The 27,731-nt window shown below is 43.9% G+C and overlaps 1 protein-coding gene across 2 annotated transcripts in view; it reads left to right on the forward strand.

Moving 5' to 3' along the window:
* Positions 1-27,731, forward strand: part of GNPTAB (N-acetylglucosamine-1-phosphate transferase subunits alpha and beta) — a 417,324-nt gene that overhangs the window by 271,507 nt on the left and 118,086 nt on the right. For both annotated transcript variants that reach the window (XM_069229013.1, XM_069229014.1), the window contains one exon: positions 17,968-18,167. In XM_069229013.1, coding sequence (XP_069085114.1) covers positions 17,968-18,167 — 200 coding nt within the window. The remainder of the gene's footprint in view (positions 1-17,967; positions 18,168-27,731) is intronic.

Genomic DNA, 27,731 nt, shown 5'->3' on the forward strand with positions numbered 1-27,731 from the left:
ATGCAAGCAGCGGCGGACATAGTGGTTCAGTCAGTGTTGGAATCCGAGGTCGCCTCCCCATCGGAGAGGCAATCCACAGAATTGGCGTTGGAAGGATCGGTTTCCGAGGTTGGAGGCCTCCCAGTGGTGAGACTGCAATCTGTTGACGAACTGGTCTGATTTAGAGATAACATGCAACAATTGGTACACAATCCTTTGTCCCATATGGAAACCTTTTAGTGCAGTTGACTGGGAGATAGGACAACTACACGCAGCACATACAGCCTGGGGGGTGGCCAACCAGTATGCTCCGGCCTCGTGAATGAGAGGTGAGGTATCTGCCTAAACTAAAGTCTCTGAACAAAGTAGACCCAACCCGGCATAACGGCATGGAAAGATACTGGAAAAGGGATAGAATCAGAAGGAAGAAATAACCAGAAATTATGATTAATAAAGAAGAAGGATTTCATGACATCATAAGGATCCAAATCTGTTAATAAGCATTCTAATAACAAGTGAAGCCCTGATGAAGCCTAATGGGAGATTTCCCAGACGAAACACGTGTCGGCTGGTCTGACGGATTCAAGGGTGATATAATGTGAAGATTTAACGTAAAATACACATGTTGGAATTTGATACGAATATCTAAAGGATTTTGATGAATTTTTCACAATTACAAGGATCTATGTGGAGGCCATGTGGGCCTATATATGGACAATGAGGAAGTAAAAGGAATATCAAATAAAATAAAAAAATTAAACAGTTTGGAAGTATTGATGATATTATAAGGCTAAATGATCATTAAAGCGAACTCGGTCGAGAGGATTGAAGAATGATTAATTGTCATTAATATATACTGACTGTAACCTGTGAATTGTACTAAGATGAATCAATAGCTAGATGAGTGTCTAACATTAACTTAATATATTTACCAGTGATTTTGGTTGCTGGTATACAGGATCTTTTTGGGTCTATACATCCTGTTCAGTGCACCTTCTAGGCTAATGAACTAGTGAATCAAGGGCAGGAGGCACCATTATACTCTGTGACAACTTCCGTAAATATAACCCTTGTGCGTTTCACCCCGACAACCACAAACACAGGATGCTCAGTCACACCTTCACACATTTGCATACTGAATGGGTCTTCCTGAGCTGGAAGGGTGGAGGGCCTGACACTTACATTTCAAAGGACAGTGGCCTACCCTCACACTAAGGACTGCCAAACCCCCTACTGGGACCCTGGCAGACAGGGTTGTACTGAAAGGGGACCCTGCGCACTTCTAAGCCACTCTTTAAAGTCTCTCCCACTTCAAAGGCACTTTTGGGTATATAAACTGGGTCCCTGATCCTACCAAATTAGGCACTTCTTGGGACAGACACTCTGCACCAGAACCTGCAACCTGCCAAGAGAAGCTGCCTGGCTGCCCAAAGGACTCACCTGGACTGCTTTGCTGTAAAGGACTGCTGCCTTGCTGTTGCCCTGCTGGCCTCTGGCCCTGCTGAGAAGTGCTCTCCAAGGGCTTGGATTGAACTTGCCTCCTGTTTCCTGCAGTCTCAGGGCCAAAAAGGCTTCATCTCTGCAAAGAAACTCCTTGTGCAGCGAAAATCAACGCACTGCCTGCTGGAATCGACGCACAGTCTGCCGAGTGTGAGAAAATCACTGCATTGCCGAACCGGAATGACGCAGCCCAGCTCCCAGAGTGGAGATCGACACAGCACCAGCGTTGCGACTGGAAATTCAACGTATATCCCACCGGATCGCCGCATCACCTAGCCAGAACAACGTAGCCCGACTTCCTGCGTGAGGAATCCACACACCACCTGCCATGCAACAGAAACCCTGATGACTCGCCCACCGGATCAACGCAGCACCTGGGACTTCGTCCAGCACTCCCAGGATTTCCATTCATTGTCCCTGGGCGTCAAAAGACCCCGCATCACAAAGAGGATTCAAGTCTGCACGCCAGAATTCGATGCAAAGCCCTTGCCGCGTGGAAAAGAATCGACGCATCGTCTGTGTGTACCCAGAAATCCAACGCACACCCTTCGTTTTTCCCTGCATCGCCTCCTCTGCTGTCCTTGTGCGTGTGACTTTGATGCAGACCAGGTACTTTGTGCTTGCAAGAGACAATTGTTGCTTTTAAACTCTTAAGACTCTTCCTATCATTACGAAAGTGATATTTCAACTTGTGCTTAATCAAATCTTGATCGTTTTGACCTTAATTTAATCAGATAAATATCTTATATTTTTCTAAACTTGTGTGGTGTCTTTTTGTAGTGTTCTCGCTGTGTTATTGCCTGATTTATTGTACAGATACTTTACACATTGCCTTCTAAGTAAGCCGACCTGCTTAGTGCCAAGCTACCAAAGGGTGGGCAGAGGATAATTTGGATTGTGTGTGACTTACCCTGCCTAGGATTGTGGTCCCTATTTGGACACAGGTGTATACCTCTGCTGACTAGAGACCCCACTTCCAACATTGGTCAGGAACATGTCATCTTGCTTTATGCAGTGGACATCCTCATGTACCTGTCTGATGCCCCTGGTGGGGCTCATGATGCAATCCTGCATATGGAAGAATTTGGGGCACTCTCTGGACTACGAGTCACTAGACTTGTATATTGCTCTGTCAACTGAGAGCTCCCCAACCTCCTGACCTCCCTCCGGGGCTTATATGGTCACCCACAACCTTTAATTATCTGATGATTTAGATATACCACAGCCTAGGTGACTTACGAGAAGCCAACTGGGACGGGAGCAGTTTGTTCCCTTAAAACCTATGTAACTTTTTGGAGATGCTTGTGACTGCCCATTATGGCCCTCATTTTGATTTTCAAAATGGTGATGCTCCCTCGCTCACTATATTTCTTTACAAATTTCCCAGTCTGGGTGCCTCTGACCTAGTTCAGACAACAACTGGACGTCCTACTCCGTGATCTGATGTGGGACAGAGGATGGCAGAGAGTGTCACTTAAAACCCTGAGACATCTGCTGGAGAAGAGGATTGGGAGCACTTGACTTTGTACTGTATTATCTGGCAGCACCGGTGCAGTGGATGAGGGACCCTAAAGAGGCGAGTTGGACCTTTTGGGCTTAAAACCTTACCAGGCAATCCTACTGGACCAGCTGCTACGCCCTGACGTGACTATCCCACATCCATGCATCCTATTACAAACAGGTCTGCACTGCCAGCGCTGCAGGGTGATGGGGAACCTGGAGGGCACCGCTTTACGCCTCTAACCCGACATTGGTGGGTTTATCCTATAGGGATCCCATTTACTGTTTCACCACCACCCACCACATAGACTGGACAGAGGCCAGATTGATGACAGTGGGGGGCTGCTAAAGGTTAGTGTAAGGAAATGCCTCCTTGGCATGGTTACCCTCTGACTTTTTGCCTTTGCTGGTGCTAACTTTTGATTGAAAGTGTGCTTGGACCCTGCTAACCAGGCCCCAGCAACAGTGTTCTTTCCCTAAACTGTACCTTTGTTTCCACAATTGGCACAACCCTAGCACTTAGATAAGTCCCTTGTAACTGGTACCCCTGGTACCAAGGGCCCTGATGCCAGGGAAGGTCTCTAAGGGCTGCACCATGTCTTATGCCACCCTGGGGACCCCTCACTCAGCACATGCACACTGCCTCATAGCTTGTGTGTGCTGGATGGGAGAAAAAAACTAAGTCGACATGGCACTCCCCTCAGAGTGCCATGCCAACCTCACACTGCCTGTGGCATAGGTAAGTCACCCCTCTAGCAGGCCTCACAACCCTAAGGCAGGGTGCACTATACCACAGGTGAGGGCATATGTGCAATGAACACTATGCCACTACAGTGTCTAAGCAAAACCTTAGACATTGTAAGTGCACAGTAGCCATAAGAGTATATGGTCTGGGAGTTTGTCAAACACAAACTCCACAGTTCCACAATGGCTACACTGACATCTGGGAAGTTTGGTATCAAACTTCTCAGCACAATAAATGCACACTGATGCCAATGTGGATGCCCCTGAATACCATTCCGACTACTAGTGTAGGCTGACCAGTTCCTGCCAGCCTGCCACACACCAGACATGTTGCTGGCCACATGGGGAGAGTGCCTTTGGCACTCTGTGGCCAGGAACAAAGCCTGCACTGGGTGGAGGTGCTTCTCACCTCCCCCTGCAGGAACTGTAACACCTGGCGGTGAGCCTCAAAGGTTCACCCCTTTTGTTACAGCGCCCCAGGACATCCCAGCTAGTGGAGATGCCTGCCTCTCCGGCCACTGCTCTCACTTTTGGCGGCAAGGCTGGAGGAGATAATGAGAAAAAAAAGGAGGAGTCACCCACCAGTCAGGGCAGCCCCTAGGGTGCCCTGAGCTGAGATGACCCTTGCCTTTAGAAATCCTCCATCTCAGTTTTGGAGGATTCCCCCAATAGGATTAGGAATGTGACACCCCTCCCCACAGGGAGGAGGCACAAAGAGGCTGTATCCACCTTCCAGGACAGTAGCCATTGGCTACTGCCCTCCCAGACCTAAACACACCCCTACATTTTGTATTTAGGGGCACCCCAGAACCCAGGAAATCAGATTCCTGCAACCTGAACTACAAACAAGGATTGCTGACCTACAAGCCTGCAGAGACGACAGACGACGACAACTGCTTTGGCCCCAGCCCTACCGGCCTGTCTCCAGTGTCAGAAACCTGCAACCAGTGATGCATCCAACAGGGACCAGCGACCTCCGAAGCCTCAGAGGACTGCCCTGACCCCCAGGACCAAGAAACTCCAGTGAGCAGCGGCTCTGCTCAACAACAGCTACATCTTTGCAACAAACAAGCAACTTCCAGAGAACTCACTCTTCCCACCGGAAGCGTGAGACTTCACACTCTGCACCCGACGCCACCGGCTCGAGATCAATCCATCAATCAATCAATATATTTATAGAGCGCACTACATACCGGTTAGGGTTTCAAGGCGCTGAGGGGTGGTGGGGGGGGGGCGGTAAGCTGCTACTGGTCGAAGAGCCAGGTCTTGAGGAGTTTTCTGAAGGTGAGCCGGTCCTGGGTCTGTCGTAGGTTGGTTGGGAGAGTGTTCCATGTCTTGGCGGCGAGGTAGGAGAAGGATCTGCCGCCGGATGTTTTTCGGTGGATGCGGGGGTCGGTGGCGAGTGCGAGGTCTGTGGAGCAGAGCTGTTGGTGGGGGTGTAGAAGCTGAGTCTGTTGTTGAGGTAAGCAGGTCCGGTATTGTGGAGTGCTTTGTGTGTGTGGGTGAGGAGCTTGAATGTGATCCTCTTGTCAACGGGGAGCCAGTGGAGGTCTCTCAGGTGGGGTGTGATGTGGTTGCGGCGGGGTATGTTGAGGATCAGTCGGGCGGAGGCGTTTTGGATGCCTGTGTAGAGTGCGTTGCCGTAGTCTAGCCTGCTGCTGACGAGGGCCTGTGTCACTGTTTTTCTTGTGTCTGTCTGGATCCACTTGTAGATCCTGCGGAGCATGCGGAGAGTGTTGTAGCAGGAGGAGGAGACTGCGTTGACCTGTTTTGACATGGAGAGGGAGGAGTCGAGAATGAAGCCCAAATTGCGTGCGTGGTCGGTTGGTGTTGGTGGGGTTCCTAGAGATGTTGGCCACCAGGAGTCATCCCAGGCGGAGGGGTTGGGTCAGAGGATGAGGACCTCCGTTTTGTCTGAGTTCAGTTTCAGACGTCTGTTTCTCATCCATTCGGCAACGGCCTGCATTCCCTCGTGGAGGTTGGACTTGGCAGTGTGCGGGTCCTTGGTGAGGGAAAGGATGAGCTGGCTGTCGTCGGCGTAGGAGATGATGTTGAGGTTGTATTGGCGGGCTACTTGAGCGAGGGGTGCCATGTAGATGTTGAATAATGTTGGGCTGAGGGATGAGCCCTGGGGTACGCCGCAGATGATTTTGGTGGCTTTGGAGCAGAAGGGAGGGAGGCGGACTCTCTGGGTTCTGTCGGAGAGGAAGGATGTAGTCCATTTGAGGGCTTTCTCTTGTATTCCGGCTTCGAAGAGGCGGGTTCTCAGAGTGTGATGGCATACCGTGTCGAAGGCGGCTGATAGGTCCAGGAGGATGAGGGCTGATGTTTTGCCGTTGTCCATTTGGCGTCTGTCGTCTGTGGCGGCGAGGAGCGTGGTCTCGGTGCTGTGATTTTGTCGGAAGCCAGACTGGGAGGGGTCCAGGATGTTTTGGACCCCTCCAGGATGTCGTTGTTTTCGAGGTGGCGAGTCAGTTGTGTGTTGACGATTTTCTCGATGACCTTTGCAGGGAACGGGAGTAGGGAGATGGGTCGGAAGTTCTTGAGATCCAGAGAACAAACACTACAGGGAGGACTCCCCAGCGACTGCGACCCCCTGAGTAGCCCGAGACGACCCCCCTGAGTCCCCACAGTGACACCTGCAGAGAGAATCCAGAGGCTCCCCCTGATCGCGACTGCCTGTAACAAGGGACCTGATGCCTGGACCAAGCACTGCACCCGCAGCCCCCAGGGCCTGAAGGAACCGAACCTCAGCGCAAGAGTGACCCCCAGGCGACCCTCTGCCTAGCCCAGGTGGTGGCTGTCCTGAGAAGCCCCCCCTGTGCCGGCCTGCACCGCTAGAGTGACCCCCGGGTCCCTCCATTGTTTCCTATCTAAAACCAGACGCCTGCTTTGCACACTGCACCCGGCTGCCCCTGTGCCGCTGAGGGTGTGTTTTGTGTGCCTACTTGTGTTGTTTCCCACCCCAGTGCTCTACAAACCCCCCCCCCCCTAGTCTGCCCCCAATGAGGTGGGTACCTACCTGCTCGCAGACTGGAACCGGAGCCCTCCTGTTCTCCATAGGCGCCTATGTGTTTTGGGCACCACTTTGACCTCTGCACCTGACCGGCCCTGAGCTGCTGGTGTGGTAACTTTACCTTGAACCACCAGCGGTGGGCTGCCTATGCCCAGGAACTGAGACTTGTAAGTGTTTTACTTACCTCACAATCTAACCATTACTTACCTCCCTCAGGAACTGTTGATTTTTGCAGTGTGTCCACTTTTCAAATATCTTATTGCCATTTTAACAAAGACTGTATATGATATTGCTTTAATTCAAAGTTCCTAACCTACCTGTGTGGAGTACTTTGCATTTTATGTATTTACTTCAAATCTTGAACTTGTGGTTCTAAAAATAAACTAAGAAAATATATTTTTTCTATATAAAAACCTATTGGCCTGGAGTAAGTCTTTGAGTGTGTGTTCCTCATTTATTGCCTGTGTGTGTACAACAAATGCTTACCACAACCATCTCATAAGCCTACTGCTCGACCACACTACCAGAAAATAGAGCATTAGAATTATCTAATTTTGCCACTATCTTACCTCTAAGGGGGACCCTTGGACTCTTTTCACACTATTCCCTACTTTGAAATAGTATATACAGAGCCATCTTCCTTCAGCTAGGTGCTGTCTCACCTCTAGATGAACTACTGTAATAATACGCACTACACTGGGGTCAGCTGCTGAACTATGAGGCACTGGTGCAGACCTTTGTACAACTGTGGGACAGGGGATGAGATGAACCTTGCCTCATGCAGTACTTCAGCTCCGTCTACCAATGGGGTCGGCATGACACTTAGTAACATTGTTTTACAAGGCTCTGAATGATATGGGGTGGAGACCATTCAAAACTCTTAGGACCAGATGGGACAGGGTCCTAGACTGTGAAATCACGGATAGAGAATGGAGTAGGATGTTAGCCTACCCTAAGAAGGTCTCTGGCAACGCGAGACGGAAATACATACAATTTAATTTTATCCACATGACCTATGTCACACCCTCCCACAGACTGCAAGGTTATATATGGTGGGGAGCCACATGAATGTCCCAGGTGTCGGTTATCTGATGGAGCAGAGCCAGGAAGACGATTTGGAAGGAAGGAATGATACAGAGCCACAAAAAAGAGAGTGAGATTGATTGTACACAGATTATTGTTATGATACTGCTCTAATTTGTTGTAACCCCAATGAATCACTATCATGCTGAGATGCCCTGGTCTGTGGTATAATTGTTTATATAACCGCAAAATGCTAATAAAGATATATTTGTTAAAAATCCATATCTATTTATATCTTCAAAGGGAAAATATATTTCCATTCATGGTTAGGAAGAGGAACATATATTGTTAAATGTTTAAAGGTGAACATGAAGCTTAGGCTATTTAATAATGTGGTATGAATCACTTTGTCACTGCAGCATTAAAATACAGTAAATGTGCCTAGCACCTGGTCTTTTCTTTTGAACCAGTGGATTATTGAATACTTCACCTGATTCTTTGTAAATATGTGTAATCCGCTTACAGTCAGAGTGATGACAGTGCCTCAGAATCAAGGCTACTGACTAGGTATACACCCACCTGCAACATTGAAAAGTATGGCACTTCTTAGTTTGTTACAGCCTTCAGTCCTACTATCTGTGAAATTCATTACCTTAGGCAGCACTTGCATCATTTAGAGATATTTAATACTAGAGACATACAATGGTATCATTCACCCAAAGACCTAATCCATTACTGCAGCTAGACACACCTTATTTTGTTAATAATTTTAAATAGATTGTAGCTACTAATCTCAACTTTGCTCACCGCATCCTTCCATCTTGTTCAATCTCGTTCTTCAATCTGTGCATATATTGAATTTAATAATAATGAATCAACTTTTTTTAACTTCATAACTATTTCAAATCTTTCACAAATTTTCTGCACAGAGACAACTACTGTATTCATTGTAGGAGATACTCTCCTGACTGATTACACATGCCTCCTGATATTGCTTGACCTCAGTTGCCTTCAACACAGTAAAACATCCCTCCTTCATATACACCCTGGAGTCTCGAATTGGATTCACCGGCAGTGCCCTTGACTGGTTCTCTACCTTTCTGACAACACAAGGTTATTGACATGGCCACCTCAATGTCCCTAAAGATCCCGTTCACCTGTGAAGTTCCTCAGGGTTCCATGCTGTCCCCTGGCATCTTGATCCTCTTTATAGATCCCTCCTTGAGTTCTTTTCACAGATACAGGCATCAAGATTTACCAAAATGCAGATACACAATTCTACTTTTAAGACTCCACTGCCGCAGATATTCAATGCCTCAAATATTACAAGATCCTCATCCAGACCTGGTTGTCTATCGGTTTGCTGAAGCCCACCAGTACAGAATTCATGTTTGCCAAGAACAAAAAGCAAGAAATAGTACAAGCCTGGCTCAATGATGTGAACTTGCACAGCTTTAAACCACAACTTTCAACAGATGCCAAATCATTTGGATTCAGCCTGGACACCAGCTTCACACTCAAATAACACATTGCCAAAAAACAAAGACTGTCTCATACCAGCTCTCTCTTTTAAAGACAGTGAAGCCGGTTCTTCTAGAAAGTGACTTCAGAACTGCTGTTCAAACCCTCGGTCTCTCCCATAGAGTGGTTGTATTGGCCTTTAGAGGCATCCAAGATGCCACAGCATATTCATTTTTCTAGTTTGGTTCTCTGATTAAGGGTCAAACAGTTTCACTGTACTTCAAAACTTGGTGGTTTAATAGCTAGAAAAAATACTTTGCAATTCATGTGACACTTCTTTAACACGTTTTTCAAAATAGTGCAATACATTTCAAATCTGTCTGTAAGCTATATTCCATTCACTATATCACTGTTTTACATTTATGTCTGTTTCAATTCTAATATCTCTGAAAGTCTTGTCTTTTTTAAATACTGCAGTCTAGAGCATGTAATCAGCTCCTACGGGTCAGTAGGTTTTGTAGACATGCTCTAAAATTATAACTTCATTATCTAGGTTTATGCATCATTTGTGACCCACTTGATGTTTGTCATAACCCAGAAACTTAGTAGCCATTTCCCTACTTTAAAGAGTTTTAGAAGTTTACTCTAACTTCCAATGGTAATACGGTATCAACAATTTCATAGCATAATTGGTATGCCATTTGTCAATCTGTTTGAAAATGTTGAGCTACTGGTGACACCTGATTAATAATTCTGATAGATTTTTTTTCTCAGTAATCATTTGTTTCACATGTTTTATAGTATCTACCACAAAATATTATACTCCGTGGACATCTGATAACATATTTCACACAACTATTTTGACATGTGTATGTGATGAATCAAGTACATGGGCGTAAACCTGATTTCCTTTGAAGAGATTATTACATATGGGGTATTATAAGCACGGAAATGGTATGTTTTCTATTGGTTGCCAGTTCTGACCTGAAGTGTATGAAGACAATTTCGATTCCTTAAATGGATCATGATCTTGTTACCATACTTACTTTTGACATTGTTGAATATTTACTATTTTGGTTTGGGGAGAGAGGAGACTTTCTATACCAGGTCCCCTCCTTTGGAAATCCATTCTCTTATAGCTCAGAATGTTAGCCTTTATTTCCATATGTAAGAAAAGCTCTGAAAATCTACCTTTTTTAGACCCCTCATAAAATTGTCTTCTTAGAGGTGGAGTGCCTAAATAGGTGTCATGATTCATGCATGTTTAATTACCTTCGCCACTTTATGTTGATCCTCTGATGACATAGCATCTGGATATTGGCTTTCCTGAAAATATATTATAATTTTCTGTTCATGGTCTTTTTATTGTTGCACTCTTGAAATTGTTCTTTGAATGCTTATTGTTGTCCACTGGACATTGTTCTTTTAATTCTTATTAATGGACCGTTTTCAAAATGTCTTATTATTCCTGGTGAATTGGTAGCTAGTTTGATGCAATACATTGTTTCTATCCTGAAGATGTTTCAACAATGTTCCATCCTCTGTAGTACAGAATTTAATCCTTCATTTTTAATGTATTCTCATTTTAATTTATTCTCAGTGAATTTCCATATTCCATTATTATCACTAAAACTGTTGCAAAGTAGTAATTTTATTTCTAAATTGTCCTTGTTCAAAACATGAGGATGATTGATATAAAACATAAAATTTGAGCACAAAATGGGTATGTTTAACTTCTTTGCAGTAATTGCACTGAGTAAATAAAATTATTTTTTAAAACGAAATTGGAATGCAGCTTACGGTGAAGCATCTAAATAACAAATGGTTTATTTTTAGGGTAGTTTCTTGTGCCCGTCCTGTACTATAATCCCTTCCATATGTGAAATAAAAAGTATGTAACTAGTTATATGAAAAGATAAATTAGAGAGTTCAATGCTCAAGCAGTCGTAATATGTGCATTTGCAAAAGAAAGCGATCAGTATCCTGGAGAAATGTGGATACATTCATAACCCTCAGTTGGAAACAATTGTGTGGAATGAAAGGGGTTGTAGTACTGTATCCGTACTGGCTACGATGGGTCTCTGTGGAGAATGAAATGGCATTGTGTGTATTTTAGGAAGCAAGTACATAACTGGAGCTCTAGGATGTTAATTAGGCTGATACTCCTTTGTCATCCAGGTTATCTACTTGTTTTTTTAGCTGCTTCCAATAAATTAGATCTTATTTTAGATTATCTTGATAATAATTCATAATAACAATTCTTCCACCTTTTTTTGTTGATTTGACATGTATATTCTGACTGCTCCTCAGTTTGTTCAAAACGTTTCTGTAATTTTGTGGTATTTATATTTGATATTGTTTCACCTACATTTATAATACTGATATGTTTAAGTGCCACTTGCCAAGACAAGTTGAGCTCAATGTTTCCCCAACTGTTTTAGGGAAGAAATATTTTTATACTGGTTGTTTGCTTAGGCCTTTCAGGTAATTATGAATGGTGTAACACTGTAGACGTTAACATACCTGTGCTGCATCACAAAAACTAGGTTTCTGTCACCTTGTTCATATATTCAGAATGTTGAAACATGTTTAGTTACGGTGCAGCTAGTTCCATACCAAACCGAGGAATCACAGAAGAAAATCACCCATACCAGAGAGACATTAACCCCGGAATCTTCACTACCCTGGCAATTATTATTAACCCACTTCTGTAGAGTGCCTCGATCTCTGGTATTAGAATGTGTGATAGTAGCACCCGTTCCTGAAAACCTTAACCTTGTCCGAAGTTATCCAGACAACTTGCCCAGGAGCAGTTGCAATTGCATATGGAGACTGGTAGACTGTTATGGGATTTTCACTAGTTGGCTGAAAATGGTACTGTTTGCTCTCAAGGAAACACTGACATGGGTATGGAGTCAGGGAGGCTTACCATATTTGATAATGTGGACCACTGTTTCCCACTTTTTGCTGATCACAATCCGTAAGAAGAGAATAGGATTTGGGAGCTAGCAAATAAATGATTGAAGCCCTTTTTCAAGGATTTATATATCTATTTCAAGCTTGCTAGACTGAAGCGAGATATAAGAATTCTCACACTCATGATGAATGTTTACATGAGATCAGTAGCTGGATTATTTTTAGATATTATCATTATGAATGTCCTTAAACTTGATAAGGATTTAGTGAGATGGGTGGAGACAGGAGGGTTTGATAATTAAACTGTTGTAAAGACATCAATATTTGGGTTCATAAAATTCCCCGAGATTAAACACCGGGGAAGGTGAAGGGGGCTGAGCATGCAATGGCAGTGTGGGAGACAGATTTAAAGGGTGGTTAGATCTTCTAATTTTCAGATGGGCATGAACATAATCCGAGATTCAGTAATGTAGGTGACAGAGGAATGAGACTGCCAACCAATGCCATCAACTCTTAGTAACAGATCCAGTATAAAGTTCTGAGATCCTGTAAATATCATGGATTTGTATATGTCCCACAGTGCATTTTGGTGAAGGTCATCACTACCTCAAGCCTTGGATAGATGCATACAAACTAACAATCTGAAATCTGTCAAAACTAACTTCATAATAGAGCCAAAAATTAGGAATACCTGATGTAGTGTCCTTATACTAGTGGTCCAAGGTGCAAATCATTGGAAAACTCTGCAAGCAAATCTTTGCAAATCTATGCATGGGGAAAATTTATCAAAGTTCAGAAAACCTCTGAAGTCTGAGCTGTTCTTAGACATTTGAACCATAATATACTTTCTGGGCTACAGCTTTCAAACAACTATTATCTTGACAAGAAGTGTTGGGTATTTCCCCTAAAGAAACCTTTCTGATGCAGGTGGAATGGTGATTTTAATATAACTGGATACAGACTGCCACCATTGCCTTAGTACCTTAGTCAGAACCAGATTCCTTGTCTAACATATTGTTGTAGGGACATAGACCTAAATAATAAGCAAGAGCAAGCTGATTTGCTACTATGCATGTGGCCTAGGTCCTGTTGATGATAATAGATGATTATTTTGTACCAAACCTAAACTAACCCACTGCCCTCAATGAGCATAAGTAATTTTGTTTTCATTTATCAGTCCACGAGCTAATTAAACCAATACCGTCTATGTTTCCAAATATATATAGATAGATTGAGACAGCAAGGTTTCCCTATGTGATCGGGTATGACATGTGTTAACAGACATCACAATATTATCCACAGCTCCAGATGTGTGGGAAGTAGGCACAGAGAACTTGCAAACCCACACTACTAATTCCTAGATTTAGAATTAATAAGGGAAGTCGAATAGCACTTCATGTACTTTTCTTTTTCTTTGCAAAAGGGATCAGCATGATATGGTACTGTCTCCAGCAGCTGTGGTTCTTCATAATCCTGATGTTTACTTAAAAACAATAGCTGTGGAATCAAGGTTTTTAGCAGACTTGAAAAGGCATGCTAATCTTGGCTATCAATAAAGCCAGAAGGCCTTATTCTAGATGGGTGTCATAAAGCCAATATCACTAAGTACCCCCGAACGAAAAAGCTCTTGGGAAAACATTGTTTCATGTTGTGACAAAGCTGAGAACCACTCATTAGACTGGCTTTTTGAAAATATGTAATTGTGAGGATGAAGTTCTCATGTGCTTTAACCCCACTATTTTTTTTTATTTTGGTCCACAGTTTTTGGATCTCTGCTGCGAGTGGCTGTCACTAATTCCAAGCTCTGAGAAACATTGATGAGTGCAAACCTTTTCACATAAGATTCCCCTTTTAAAACAAAGTCTACTGCTGTGCAACTGGAGTTAAAAGCTCTCTGCTGGTTACACATCAGTATGTCTTTACCCATATGGTATGAGCGAATGGGACTACTGTCTAACCCTGCCCAGTATCTGCGTGCTGTTAGCTAGTCTCAGATGGGAAGTTTTATAAATTAATTATGGCTGGTCCAGGCCTTATAAGTTAATTGGGTATCACTGCCCATGTACACTGAATGATCTCATCCTAAAGACTGTGTTTCCAGAGCCTGAATTGGCATAGCTGTGCAATGCCCAGCCTGTTGTCCCCTTAGGTAAGTCCAAGGGGTCCAACATAGAGGACAAGGTGTGGGTGCCCATGAGGAGGAGTGAGCAGTGACCCAGGCAGGTGGTCGGTCGTGCCTGCTCAATAATTAGGGCACACTCAGCATCAGACTGTACTGGTGCTAGTCCCCTTTGTTAGGGACTGTCGCTTTGACCTGCTGGAAGAACAGAATGCAAAGACCTTGTCAGACTCCTGGCTGGTTCACTTTAGGTTTACTAGCCTCTGGAAAGCATTGAGTACCCCTCAAAAGTCCTGAGTTGTCAGGCTCTGTTTCAGATTCTGAGGGCGGGCCCTGGCTGAGTGACGTCGAAGGAGACATTTTGTGTACCTATAGGCTGACCTATCAGATTTCATAGAGACATTGTTAGAGTCCTTAGTTGGCCTCCAGTTTGACCTCTTGGAGCCTGAGGATTTGTCTGAGGTAGATGCATGATAAGCGAGGCCTGTCAGTTGACCCAAGGTGGACATGAATCTGGTACTCACAGAGAACGGATGAGCCATGGTACCTTGGGTGATTCCTGTGGGTGGGACTTCCCAGGGGAGTGTGCTGAAGGCTCTCCAGACAGCATACATCAGCTCCTGACACTGCTAGTGTATTAGTAGATAACTTAAGCCTCGTGGCTGAGATGGGGTGTTGAACTCTGGTGTCCCAGAGAGGAACCAAACAAAGGCTCGGGGTGACTATCAGGAGAGTCTAGAATATGAGGCTGGCAGCTAAGAAGATCAGCTTAGCTGCCACCAAGCTGATCACAAATGGTAAAGAAGCTAAGGAAGTCAGAGTAGATTGTTAACTGTTGGAATCTAAAAATTGAACTCTTGATTGCAAACCTTCGCTGCAATCACCTGCAGTTAGGTATAGTTTTGGCATTGATTACAGATTATGCACTATCATTCTGAAAGTGCTTAATTTGTAAGAAACTGAGTGGCGGAGTTGGAAGGTCTGCTTAGAAGCCTCTGCCAGAGCAATTAAATATCCTCACTGAATACTAAGGCTACGTAGTCTCAAATCCATCTAATGTCTTTCTAATGCACAATGCTGCACTCCCTGCTCCATTATCTATCTCTGTAAAGTTCCTGCATTGTCCCTTTGCGACAGGTTTTCAGTCTTTTTCTTCCTGCATGTTTCAGCTTTGTTTGTTTTTGCCTCTGTTGAACTCTGTAAATGGCTGAGGTAGAAAAACGTGTTCTAGCTATCACAGAGGCTGACCATGTCTACCAAAAACAGCAAAGTTATATTTCCACGTGAACTTTCAATACCTCTTTGTAAGCTGTGAAAAATGTATTTCGTTTTAGTTCAAAATGTGGACGTACTTGGTTTTTAACAGAATACAAGTGATCAGGCCGGTTACTTCTCATTTTATTTTCATGCTGTGAAAACACAATCAAAATATTTTTAGAAATTAAAACACAATCAGGATTTCATATGAATGAATCCCAGTTTACATTGTTTGTCGGCTTCTAGTGAGAGCCAGTTCAAAAATTTCAAAATAGGGATTATATGAGCTCAACCTTTTTGGTTTCCAAAGTCTAGTACTGCTTTTCTTAAAAAAAAAAAAAAAAAAATGTCAAGTGAGTGAAGTACCTTTGGATAGATGCCTCACTAAGGCATTACCACCGTCAGTATCGCAAGAAAACAACAGACTGCCCCGAGTAAAAGGCTTGGCAGAGTAAAGAAGAAAAAGATAGTATTATCAGGGTTAGAATTTTTGCTTTGTTTTTTGCAATATGTGCTTGTTGGGAAAATCTAGTGTGTAAAATAGAGGTACGCGATCGGACAGGTTTCATAAATCGTGTTAGTAGTCGCAAATACATCCATAACTAGAAATCCAACTTCACCACAAAAAGAAGGCCAGACATGGATGGATAGAGTTTCAAGAGGACAGCCATCTGCCACCCAGGCTTCAGTTGTCGACAGTCTCTGTGCAGTAACCATCATCTTTTGTCAATACTTACTGAGAAATAATTCAGTGTCTTCATTACGTTGATGGATTAAAACATGTTGCTTGGCAGCCAAATACCCGAGTGTCTTGTCTCCGTAAACACACTAAACATAGGCTAAGACAGAGTAAAACACTGAAGCACGCAACAATGCCCCAGTGGTAGACAGTGAACCTTATTTATTCCATCTGAAAAAAATCGAAAATGGTCTGATACTAAGAAAGAAAAGCTCTCCAGCACATCCCACGAATGTTCACAGGAGATGAAGGTGACAAAACAGCAAGGGGCACACCATGGTCCACCTTGTCAAATGCCACTGTCTCAGTGGAATCTAGCAGCTCAACCCTGCCCACTACCTCTGTGACTGTTTCGAGACTGACTACCTTGAGACTGACTGCTTTAGCTCTGCACAGCAGGCAAAACATAGACTCCGATGATTGTAGCACCGTACGGTAAACTACTGGAGTTTGGAAATAGCAAGCAGCTAACTTCTCATTAACCTTCCTAGAAGTGCAGGCTAACAATTGGCCAAAGTAACTAAGAATTAAAAGTTTTAGACAAGATTTTCTATATTCATTTGCTGTTACTTCCAGGGGTGATAACAGTTCCAGGTGTGTAGCTGAGGAGAGTCGTAGATGGTGTACACCGTCCAGTTCCCCGTTCATTGCCCTTCTGCAACACAAAATGTCTTGATCGTCTCTCAAAGTGCTGCAGTTAGAATTAGATTGAGAGCTGCAGTGGCGTAACAAAGGCCCCCGCAGTACGTGGGCCCTCGAGCTCCAGGGGACCAACTCAGCACAGCATCTGAATGGAAGGAGTCCGGACCCTCCCCCCCCCTTCCATGGTAGAGCAGGCATCACCGTTAGCAAAGACTTGTGGGTTCCATTTTGGTATGTACTATGTGAAATGGGGGGGGGAAAGGGCTCAGATTTTCACACCTCACTGACTCACTTTTTGGTTACTTGAGTAAGCACCCTCCTCTACTCAGCTTCGCCTTGCTTTAGCAGCAGTGATAGGTGATGTCAACTTCAGATGCAATTAATAAGGCCTTGGAGGCTAATATGGTGCAGAAATACTATAAAATAGCATCCCGCGGTGTCCCAGTAGATTCCTCTGCATTACTTGTTTTGATATATGTTTGTATATATAATCAGACGAAATTAAGAAACTGTTATACATTTATGTATCCGGTAGTAAGTGAAAGTAAAAACTAAAAAAAAAAAGGTTTTAAAATATATACTCCTTACTTTCACATTCTCCATTGAGGCCATACATCGTTTTAAGTACTTTAGAGATTGGAAAAAAAGCTAGCTTAAGCCCTTTGTTGTAGACACTCGATCCACCATCTTACTACAGACAATGAGCCTCCAACTGGGAAGCTAGACTTATAGTTCTTCTGATAGGGAACATGAGACTGGCCCATTCCTAGCCGAAAGATCCATCTTTGAGAAAATAGTTGAGAATGGTGGCTTCAAGCTGCCTTTGACACTTCAAAACATGTTTATTGAACTAAATGCTTTCTGTATTTACAACATAATTACCATTTTAAGTTAACTGTAACATTGCAATTCGTTGTTGTGATACTTCAACATAAAATTGTTGACTTTTTTTTCAAATCTTTTAAAGAAAACAACAGAAGAGTGGCTTAGCATCCTTATTTGTATGTTCATCAATACCGAATCATTGATATTTTATTAATTGACAATCCCCTGCTTCTTACCTCGGTTTAGGCAGAAACTGTTCTTAATAAATTGCTGTCCTACTCCTCGGAGGGAACACGGACTAGGAGGCAGCTGAAGGATACATTTGCCAATTCTCTCCGCTATGTAAATAAACTTCTCAATAACAAGTTTGGCTTTGCCTCAAGAAAGGTTCCTGCTCATATGCCTCACATGATTGATCGCATTGTTATGCAAGAGCTTCAGGATATGTAAGTACCCATTTTCTTCTACTTAATTGACCTCTGAATTGATGTAGCAAACCCTGCATATCTCTGTGGCTGTATTTGTAACTCGTAAGTGATGCCTGACTTGTGATAAATGTGGGTGTGTTTACCAATTGGTATCATTTTAACATCTCTCGTTTATTTAGTAATGTACTTTTGTGTTAAGATAAGAGTTTCTGCATAACAGAACCACAAAAAATAAATCCTGGGTACACATCCCCCTATAAAAAAGAAAACACTGGTCACATACATGAAGTCACTTTTTCTCTTCGTTTTGTTTGTCACTGTCTGAAATATGAAATGTTTCTATGCCTTGGTACCCAGTTTACGATCCAGAAGTGGGAGCATTAGCATTCTGAGTGCCAAGGGACAAGCTTGAGGGTTCAGAATAAACGAGCAAACTCGGATTTAAAATGGCAATGTTCCACCTGATTATTTGACGCATTTCAGGATATTTTGGAGGAAAAGGGACTTTGGTGTTAGCCAGGAAGGAGGTACATGGGGGGGGATTAGTCTCCTAAAACGCTCCTCCAAATGACGACTTCTGGGACTGATCTTTCCTGGTATTTTGTCACCTCTTGGAAATATGAGAGGACACACTTTCTTGATGTTAAGTTTACATTCTTTATCATTTTTGTGTTTCTTATCATCGGGTGGTTTAAAATTATGATATACAGTTCTTTTAAAGGCTTATAGATATATTCTTTTGAAATCCTCTCTTGCCTAAATGTTTTGCTCTGTGCCATAACAGACTAAAGAACGTTCCCAAGGTTGTTAATTTCAGTTTGTGAAAAACTGAAAAATAAACTTTCTTAGTACACAGTTGTAACTATCCTTCATCAATTGTCTACATTTGAAATACTTGCCAGTTTCCCTCCATTAGTTACTCCAAATACTGGCCTTTCCTTCCGCCCCATGTACGATTTGATACATTGTAAAAAAAAAAAAAAAAAAAAAAGCTCAAGAATTAGACCAAAATAAGTAACTGAACAACAACATGGAGCAAAACCAATATATTATTCCTGATTATTGAACTCTACATTGAGAAAAATCCAGCCTTACTGCTTGCAGTGTAATACTGCATGCCCTGAGCAAACATCCATGAATAATTAGAACATTTGAATGTTGGGAACTCCATCCAAAACAATAGAGTGCTCCGGGTTTCTAATGGTCTGTAGAAGCACAGAGCTCCAACATTCCAATGTTGTCAGGTTCATAGCTGTTTCTTTAAACAAGGTCCTCAGGGAGCCCGAGGATTATGATACCCTCGGGCTCCCTGAGGCATTTGTTTTATGCCTCTTGTGGCAGAATGCTGTAATAACCTTATAACCCTCCATAGATGGGCTATACTGCATTAAAGTCCTGTTCCCTTGTTAAAGGCCCGTGCTGAACGCTGGAGTGGGCCTTAAATGGCTGGTGGGCTATAATGCTGTTTCAACATACTCATCATTGAAATAATGTGAATAAGAAGTAATTGCTCCCAAGATGGGGTCTTGACTCACAGATAATTTACTAGGGTTTAAAACATAACTTTGCAGTACTAGCCCACTTACCTATTAACCTCTTCTGTGCCTTGGACGAGATGATCTCGTCCAAGGCTACAGTTCCCCTGTGCCTTGGACGAGATCATCTCGTCCATGGCACAGGGGAACTTGGGGGCGCGCTAGCGCGCCCCCCGTGCACCCCCCTTCCCCCCCCAAGTCGGGGATGGAAGGGGAAGACCTTCCCCTTCCACCCCCGACCCCCCCCTGTGACGTCAGCGCGCGCGCGCTGATGTGTCACAGGGGCCTCCCTCGTCGCGCTGGAAACTCTGCTTCCAGCGCGATTGAAAAAGAAATGCAAAAGCATTTCTTTTTCAATCACTTGGGAGGCCCGGAGGGGCTTCAAAGGGAAGGAAAAGTATTTCCTTCCCTTTGAAGTCCCTCCGAGGGTTTCAAAAGCCGGATTGCTTGCAATCCGGCTTTTGAAACCCCACTAGACACCAGGGATTATTTTTTTTTTTCTTAGAAATTGACAAAAGGGAGCGACCCCTTGGGCAAGGGTCGCTCCCAGGGGGGGCATTTTTTTGAAAAGGCCTTTTCTGCCCCCAGGGGGGGCAGAAACCTCTAGGCACCAGGGACCATTTTTTTTTATTTTTTTATTTTTTTTGTTTCATTTTTTTTTATTGAGGTGGGGAGCGACCCCTTAGGCAAGGGTCGTTCCCCTTGGGGGAAAATTATATTTTGGCCATTTCTGCGCCCCTTGGGGGCAGATTGGCCTATTTTGATGAGGCCAATCTGCCCCCAAGGGGGGTAGAAACCACTAGACACCAGGGATTTTTTTTATTTTTTATCGTTATTGACAAATGGGAGCGACCCCTTGGGCAAGGGTCGCTCCCAGGGGGGCATATTTTCGGGAAGGCCTTTTCTGCCCCCCCTGGGGGCAGATCGGCCTACTATTAGGCCGATCTGCCCCCAGGGGGGGCAGAAACCTCTAGGCACCAGGGACCATTTTTTTTTTTTTTGTTTCATTTTTTTTTTTTTTTTTCATTTTTTTTTTTTTTTGGTGGGGAGCGACCCCTTAGGCAAGGGTCGCTCCCAATGGGGGAAAATTATATTTTGCCCATTTCTGCCCCCCTTGGGGGCAGATTGGCCTATTTTGATGAGGCCAATCTGCCCCCAAGGGGGGTAGAAACCACTAGACACCAGGGAGTTTTTTCTTTGCGTGAATTTCACGCAAAGGGAGCGACCACTTAGGCAAGGGTCGCTCCCTGGGGGGGGAGGGGAATTTATTTTAGGCCATTTCTGCCCCCCCTGGGGGCAGATCGGCCTATTATTAGGCCGATCTGCCCCCGGGGGGGGGGGGGGGGCAGAAACCTCTAGGCGCCAGGGGAATTTTTTTTTTTTTTCTTTTTTTTTTTTTTTTTTTTAGAGATGGGGAGCGACCCATCAGGCAAAAGTCGCTCCCCTGGGGGACAAATTGTATTTAGGCCATTTCTGCCCCCCTTGGGGGCAGATTGGCTGAGTTTAGGTCAACCTGCCCCCAAGGGGGCAGAAACCACTAGGCACCGGGGATTTGTTTTTTGGTGCCAATGTCACGCAGGGGGAGCGACCCCGTAGGCAAGGGTCGCTCCCGGCGGGGGAGGGTGGGGGTTGGGGGGGCAAATTTATTTTAGGGCATTTCTGCCCCCCCCCCCCCCCCCCCCCCCTCTGGGGCCGGCTGAGCTACAGGCCAAACACCACAGGTAGGCACCTTGCAAAAAACACCTCTGTTTTCTGTGAAAAAATATGTTGTGTCCACGTTGTGTTTTGGGCCATTTCCTTTTGTGGGCGCTAGGCCTACCCACAGAAGTGATGTACCATTTTTATCGAGAGACTTAGGGGAACGCTGGGTGGAAGGAAATTTGTGGCTCCTCTCAGATTCCAGAACTTTCTGTCACCGAAATGAGAGGAAAAAGTGTTTTTTGGGCCAAATTTTGATGTTTGCAAAGGATTCTGGGTAACATAACCTGGTCAGAGCCCCGCAAGTCACCCCATCTTGGATTCCCCTGGGTTTCTAGTTTTCAAAAATGCACTGGTTTGCTAGGTTTCCTCAGGTGTCGGCTGAGCTACAGGCCAAAATCCACAGGTAGGCACTGCTTTTTATAAAAAAATGTGATGTGTCCACGTTGTGTTTTGGGCCCTTTCCTTTCGTGGGCGCTAGTCCTACCCACACAAGTGAGGTATCATTTTTATCGGGAGACTTGGGGGAACGCTGGGTGGAAGGAAATTTGTAGCTCCTCTCAGATTCCAGAACTTTCTGCCACAGAAATGTGAGTAACATGTGTATTTTTAGCCAAATTTTGAGGTTTGCAAAGGATTCTGGGTAACAGAACCTGGTCCGAGCCCCGCAAGTCACCCCTCCTTGGATTCCCCTAGGTCTCTAGTTTTCAGAAATGCACAGGTTTGGTAGGTTTCCCTAGGTGCCGGCTGAGCTAGAGGCCAAAATCTACAGGTAGGCACTTCGCAAAAAACACCTCTGTTTTTTCCCAAAATTTAGGATGTGTCCACGTTGCACTTTGGGGTGTTTCCTGTCGCCGGCGCTAGGCCTACCCACGCAAGTGAGGTATCATTTTTATCGGGAGACTTGGGGGAACGCTGGGTGGAAGGAAATTTGTAGCTCCTCTCAGATTCCAGAACTTTCTGCCACAGAAATGTGAGGGACATGTGTTTTTTTAGCCAAATTTTGAGGTTTGCAAAGGATTCTGGGTAACAGAATCTGGTCCGAGCCACACAAGTCACCCCTCCTTGGATTCCCCTAGGTCTCTAGTTTTCAGAAATGTACAGGTTTGGTAGGTTTCCCTAGGTGGCGGCTGAGCTAGAGGCCAAAATCTCCAGGTAGTCACTTTGCTAAAAACAGCTCTGTTTTCTGTGATGTGTCCACGTTGTGTTTTGGGGCATATCCTGTCGCGGGCGCTAGGCCTACCCACACAAGTGAGGTATCATTTTTATCGGGAGACGTGGGGGAACGCTGGGTGGAAGGAAATTTGTGGCTCCTCTCAGATTCCAGAACTTTCTGCCACAGAAATGTGAGGAACATGTGTTTTTTTAGCCAAATTTTGAGATTTGCAAAGGATTCTGGGTAACAGAACCTGGTCCGAGCCCCGCAAGTCACCCCTCCTTGGATTCCCCTAGGTCTCTAGTTTTCAGAAATGCACAGGTTTGGTAGGTTTCCCTAGGAGGCGGCTGAGCTAGAGGCCAAAATCTACAGGTAGTCACTTTGCTAAAAACAGCTCTGTTTTCTGTGATATGTCCACGTTGTGTTTTGGGGCATATCCTGTCGCGGGCGCTAGGCCTACCCACACAAGTGAGGTATCATTTTTATCGGGAGACGTGGGGGAACGCTGGGTGGAAGGAAATTTGTGGCTCCTCTCAGATTCCAGAACTTTCTGCCACAGAAATGTGAGGAACATGTGTTTTTTTTAGCCAAATTTTGAGGTTTGCAAAGGATTCTGGGTAACAGAACCTGGTCCGAGCCACACAAGTCACCCCTCCTTGGATTCCCCTAGGTCTCTAGTTTTCAGAAATGCACAGGTTTGGTAGGTTTCCCTAGATGGCGGCTGAGCTAGAGGCCAAAATCTACAGGTAGTCACTTTGCTAAAAACAGCTCTGTTTTCTGTGATGTGTCCACGTTGTGTTTTGGGGCATATCCTGTCGCGGGTGCTAGGCCTACCCACACAAGTGAGGTACCATTTTTATCGGGAGACTTGGGGGAACATAGATTAGCAAAATAAGTACTATTGCCCCTTGTCTTTCTCTAAATTTTTTCCTTCCAAATATAGGAGTGTGTGTAAAAAAGACATCTATTTGAGAAATTCCCTGTATTTCACGTGCTACTATGGTCACCCCGGAATTCAGAGATGTGCAAATAACCACTGCTCCTCAACACCTTATCTTGTGCCCTTTTTGGAAATGCAAAGGTTTTCTTGATAGCAATTTTTTACTCCTTATATTTCAGCAAATGAATTGCTGTATACCCGGTATAGAATGAAAACGCACTGCAGGGTGCAGCTCATTTATTGGCTCTGGGTTCCTCGGGTTCTTGATGAACCTACAAACCCTATATATCCCCGTAACCAGAGGAGTCCAGCAGACGTAACGGTATATTGCTTTCGATAATCTGACATTGCAGGGAAAAGTTACAGAGTAAAACGTAGAGAAAAATTGATGGTTTTTTCACCTCAATTTCAGTATTTTTCTTTTTCAGCTGTTATTTTCTGTAGGAAACCCTTGTAGGATCTACACAAATGACCCCTTGCTGAATTCAGAATTTTGTCTACTTTTCAGAAATGTTTAGGTTTCTGGGATCCAGCATTGGTTTCATGACCATTCCTGTCACTGACTGGAAGGAGGCTGAAAGCACAAAAAATTGCACAAATGGGGTATGCCCCAGTAAAATGCCAAAATTGTGTTGAAAAATTGGGTTTTCTGATTCAAGTCTGCCTGTTCCTGAAAGCTGGGAAGCTGCTGAGTTTAGCACCGCAAACCCTTTGTTGATGCCATTTTCAGGGGAAAAACCACAAGCCTTCTTCTGCAGCCACTTTTTCAATTTTTTTGAAAAAAACGAAATTTTCACTGTATTTTGGCCAATTTCTTGGCCTCCTTCAGGGGAACCCACAAAGTCTGGGTACCTCTAGAATCCCTAGGATGTTGGAAAAAAAGGACGCAAATTTGGCTTGGTTAGCTTATGTGGACAAAAAGTTATGAGGGCCTAAGCGCGAACTGCCCCAAATAGGCAAAAAAAGGCCTGGCACAGGAGGGGGAAATGGCCTGGCAGCGAAGGGGTTAATATAAAAACCCAAAGATACAGGAAGCCACTCACAATTAGTAGGCTTTAACCCATTATTCTTTGAAGGTTAGCGACGTGTACAATGAATACCCAGAAATAACTGATAAATTTTGATGCGTAACAAAAAAATAAGGCCATTTCCGAAAGAAAATCTAGGCAGATTCTTTTTCTAAACCACAAAAAATTAGATGCATTCAAGTTCCATAAACCTGTGGAAGTCAAAGATTTGTATCAAAATAGGAAGAAACAAGACCACCAATTCTGCTATGGGGGAAACGTCCTCCTGTTTTAGACTGATAACAACCTCATATGTCTTTACAACGGTTCTGGTGGGCATCACAGCTTTGCTGCAGGTGCTGTAGTTCATATATACCTGCACTTGAATGACTGGATGTTGAAGGCAGAGTCCCCCAAATCTGTCCCACAAGCATCTCTTGTGGATGATGGCCCTTTTCCATGATGTGGTCTTTACCAGAAGTTCACCTCACTCCTCTTATCTGAATAACATGATGGCGCTGCACATTTGGTATGTGTGGAACAGCTTCTGCACATATTTCTAATCAAGCTCTGAGTAGTCCTTCTCACCGTGAAGGCATTTTTCCCATCCATCTCTGGAGGGCAGTGTCTAGATTCTGTCAAACACCACCACCACCGTCCATTTTATCAACAAAAAGGGCACTGTGGGTTTGTGGAATCTATTCTGGGAGGTGGTTTGCCTATGGACCCTGAGGGCCATGCTTGGTTCTTTTCCTAGTAATGACTCATCTTGGTAGCTCCCTCCACATGAGAATGTAAGCTCTCAGTTGAAGGACAGTCAGTAAGAGCTACACACTGAGGTGAGGGAGTCAATCCTCTGCAGCTTGTGGATGCCTTCCCTATGCCCAAAAACAGGATATGTCATCAGCATTTATTGCCATACACTTTGTGCTGGGTGCCTTCAGGTTCAGTGGAAATTGAGAGATGCTGGCTAGAATACTTTAGTTTCTTGAAGAGGAGGCAGACATTCTCTTGTCAGCCACAAACTCTTCTACCTAATCCCTCTACAAAAGCCGATGGTTTGTGGCATTATTCAATGAAACTAGTAAAAGGCAGCAATATTGTATATCTCTCCTGTACAATGTTTTGAGGATAGCGCTGTCCCTTGAACACCAAGAATTAGCAGTGGCTACAGTTAAAGGCAACATGGCTGCTGTGTATGGGTTGCATCTTCGCGACCAATACTTCCTGTTTAAATCTCCACCAGAGGCAGGCTTTCTGAAAAGGTTGTGTTTGTTCCTTCCCACACTATATACTGTTCATCAGTTGGATTTAAACGTTAGTTTGAGTTTTTCAAATGCATCTGTGTTTAAGCGGATGCACAGAAGCGAAGTTTGGCTTCTTACTCTAAGAATCATTCAGTTTGTGGTAGTTACTTCTATTCACAGTGTTGGATAACTTCAGTCCCTTACGGTACATATGACATTCAGTTTTCTACTTGGATTTGTTGGTCCTTTGCACCTGTCCACCCTTCTTATGCAAGGTACTTTGTGCATTTTATATGGGATAGACCATTATCCTTACATCCTTTCTTTTCTCCTCTGTTTCCAACCACGGAGCAGGAATGCCTGCATAGGCTGGACCCCAAGTGTGCAGGGTCATAATAAATCAACTTGCATGTGACAGGACTAGATTTGAAAAACAGCTCTTTGTAGTATTAGCTGGAGTTAACAATGTGAAGGCTGTGGCTAGGTCTTTCATGTTGAATCCTCTGTATCATGATCTGCTATGCCCTGGCCAACAAAGATATTCCAGAGTATATTTATGCTCATTCCATCAGGACCATGGCTGCTTCCCTAGCCCTTTGCAAAGACTTCTTAGTTGTCTACAACTGACTGCCAGTGTGGTTCTCATACTTTTGCAAAGGACTACAACTTCATGTCTCAGGCATGCAGTGACAAGTACTTTACCTGAGCAGTGTTGCACGATTTCCTTGGTTAACCAGCACTAATAAATCCCACTTCCAAAGGAGGTTCTGCTTTGGCACTCATTCAAAAGTTGAGGATTTTGCAAGTAGATACCTCCATCAAAAGAAAAATGTGCTCAACCTCTATTAACATGATTACTGATGGATTCCTAATTTTCCCTCTGACTCCTCGCCAACCTTCCTCCTACCTGATATGATGACCTTGTGCCATAATAATATTATCCTAAGATATGCAAATCTGTTGTGCTGAATGTCACTGTTGTGGGTCCCTAAGATCTTTTCTGCATGCCTCAAAGAAGCACTGATAAAATACCTAGACCTGGTGCCAACACACTAGTTGGCACCTAATATGGTTCTGTGATGTCACATCTGGAGGCAGATGGGCCTGGTGGCTCTGGGAAGTCATTGCTGGAGAAAACGTTTTTTGGGCTAGTCTGAAACCTGAAAGTATGCATAACGTAAGGAGTCTGTTGAACGAAAATGTATTCACCGTATGTAATGTTAATGAAGGTGAGTAACTTTTTCTTCTGTTTTTCTATGCTGATCCGCTCTGTAGCCATCCCTTCTTGACACAGTTCTGCTAATTACATCAGTGTTTTTCATTTTTATTGATCTGCTACTTGGACCCTTATAATTGAACTAAACTCTGTCTGTGTTTTTTGTGATTGAACTAAGCATGGGCAAAGGCTTCCATCACTACTTATTCAGAGCAGTTACTAGACTGGTCTTCTGGCACAACCACAGCTTACCAAAAACAAATCATCTGTATCTGTTAGTGCTATGTCACCTCCAGTCACCAGCTCATTGTTTTCCACAGTATTTCTTTATTGGCATTTCAACTTGGGTAATATTTGCCACATGTTACAGTCAAAATGTTCCGCATGAGAAACATGGTAAATGGGTGCAAATATACAGATGTTACATTACTGTTGTTTACATCTAAGATAGTACTGGTATTTTGTTTTTCCTAAACCTTGAAACTTAAAGTAGACGATCCGTATGAAATAGAGCAGGTGCAAAGAGGGGTGAAGAGGGCAACAATATACTGCAGGAAGCATTATTGAGTGTCTTGTTTGCCTGGGGGTATGCCTCTCGTCCAGCCTTTGATGAGAACGAGAAAGGGATTATACCTTGGATGACCACCAGTAGGCATTGGTACTAGCAGGGTTATTTAAACTTGGCAGTGGGTACATTGAACGAGAGTCGAGATAAAAAAATCTATGCATATATATTTATATTTATATATATATATATATATATATATATATATATATATATAT

The sequence above is a fragment of the Pleurodeles waltl genome, chromosome 4_1 (assembly GCF_031143425.1).
Source record: "Pleurodeles waltl isolate 20211129_DDA chromosome 4_1, aPleWal1.hap1.20221129, whole genome shotgun sequence".
Classification (NCBI taxonomy): Eukaryota; Metazoa; Chordata; class Amphibia; order Caudata; family Salamandridae; genus Pleurodeles; species Pleurodeles waltl.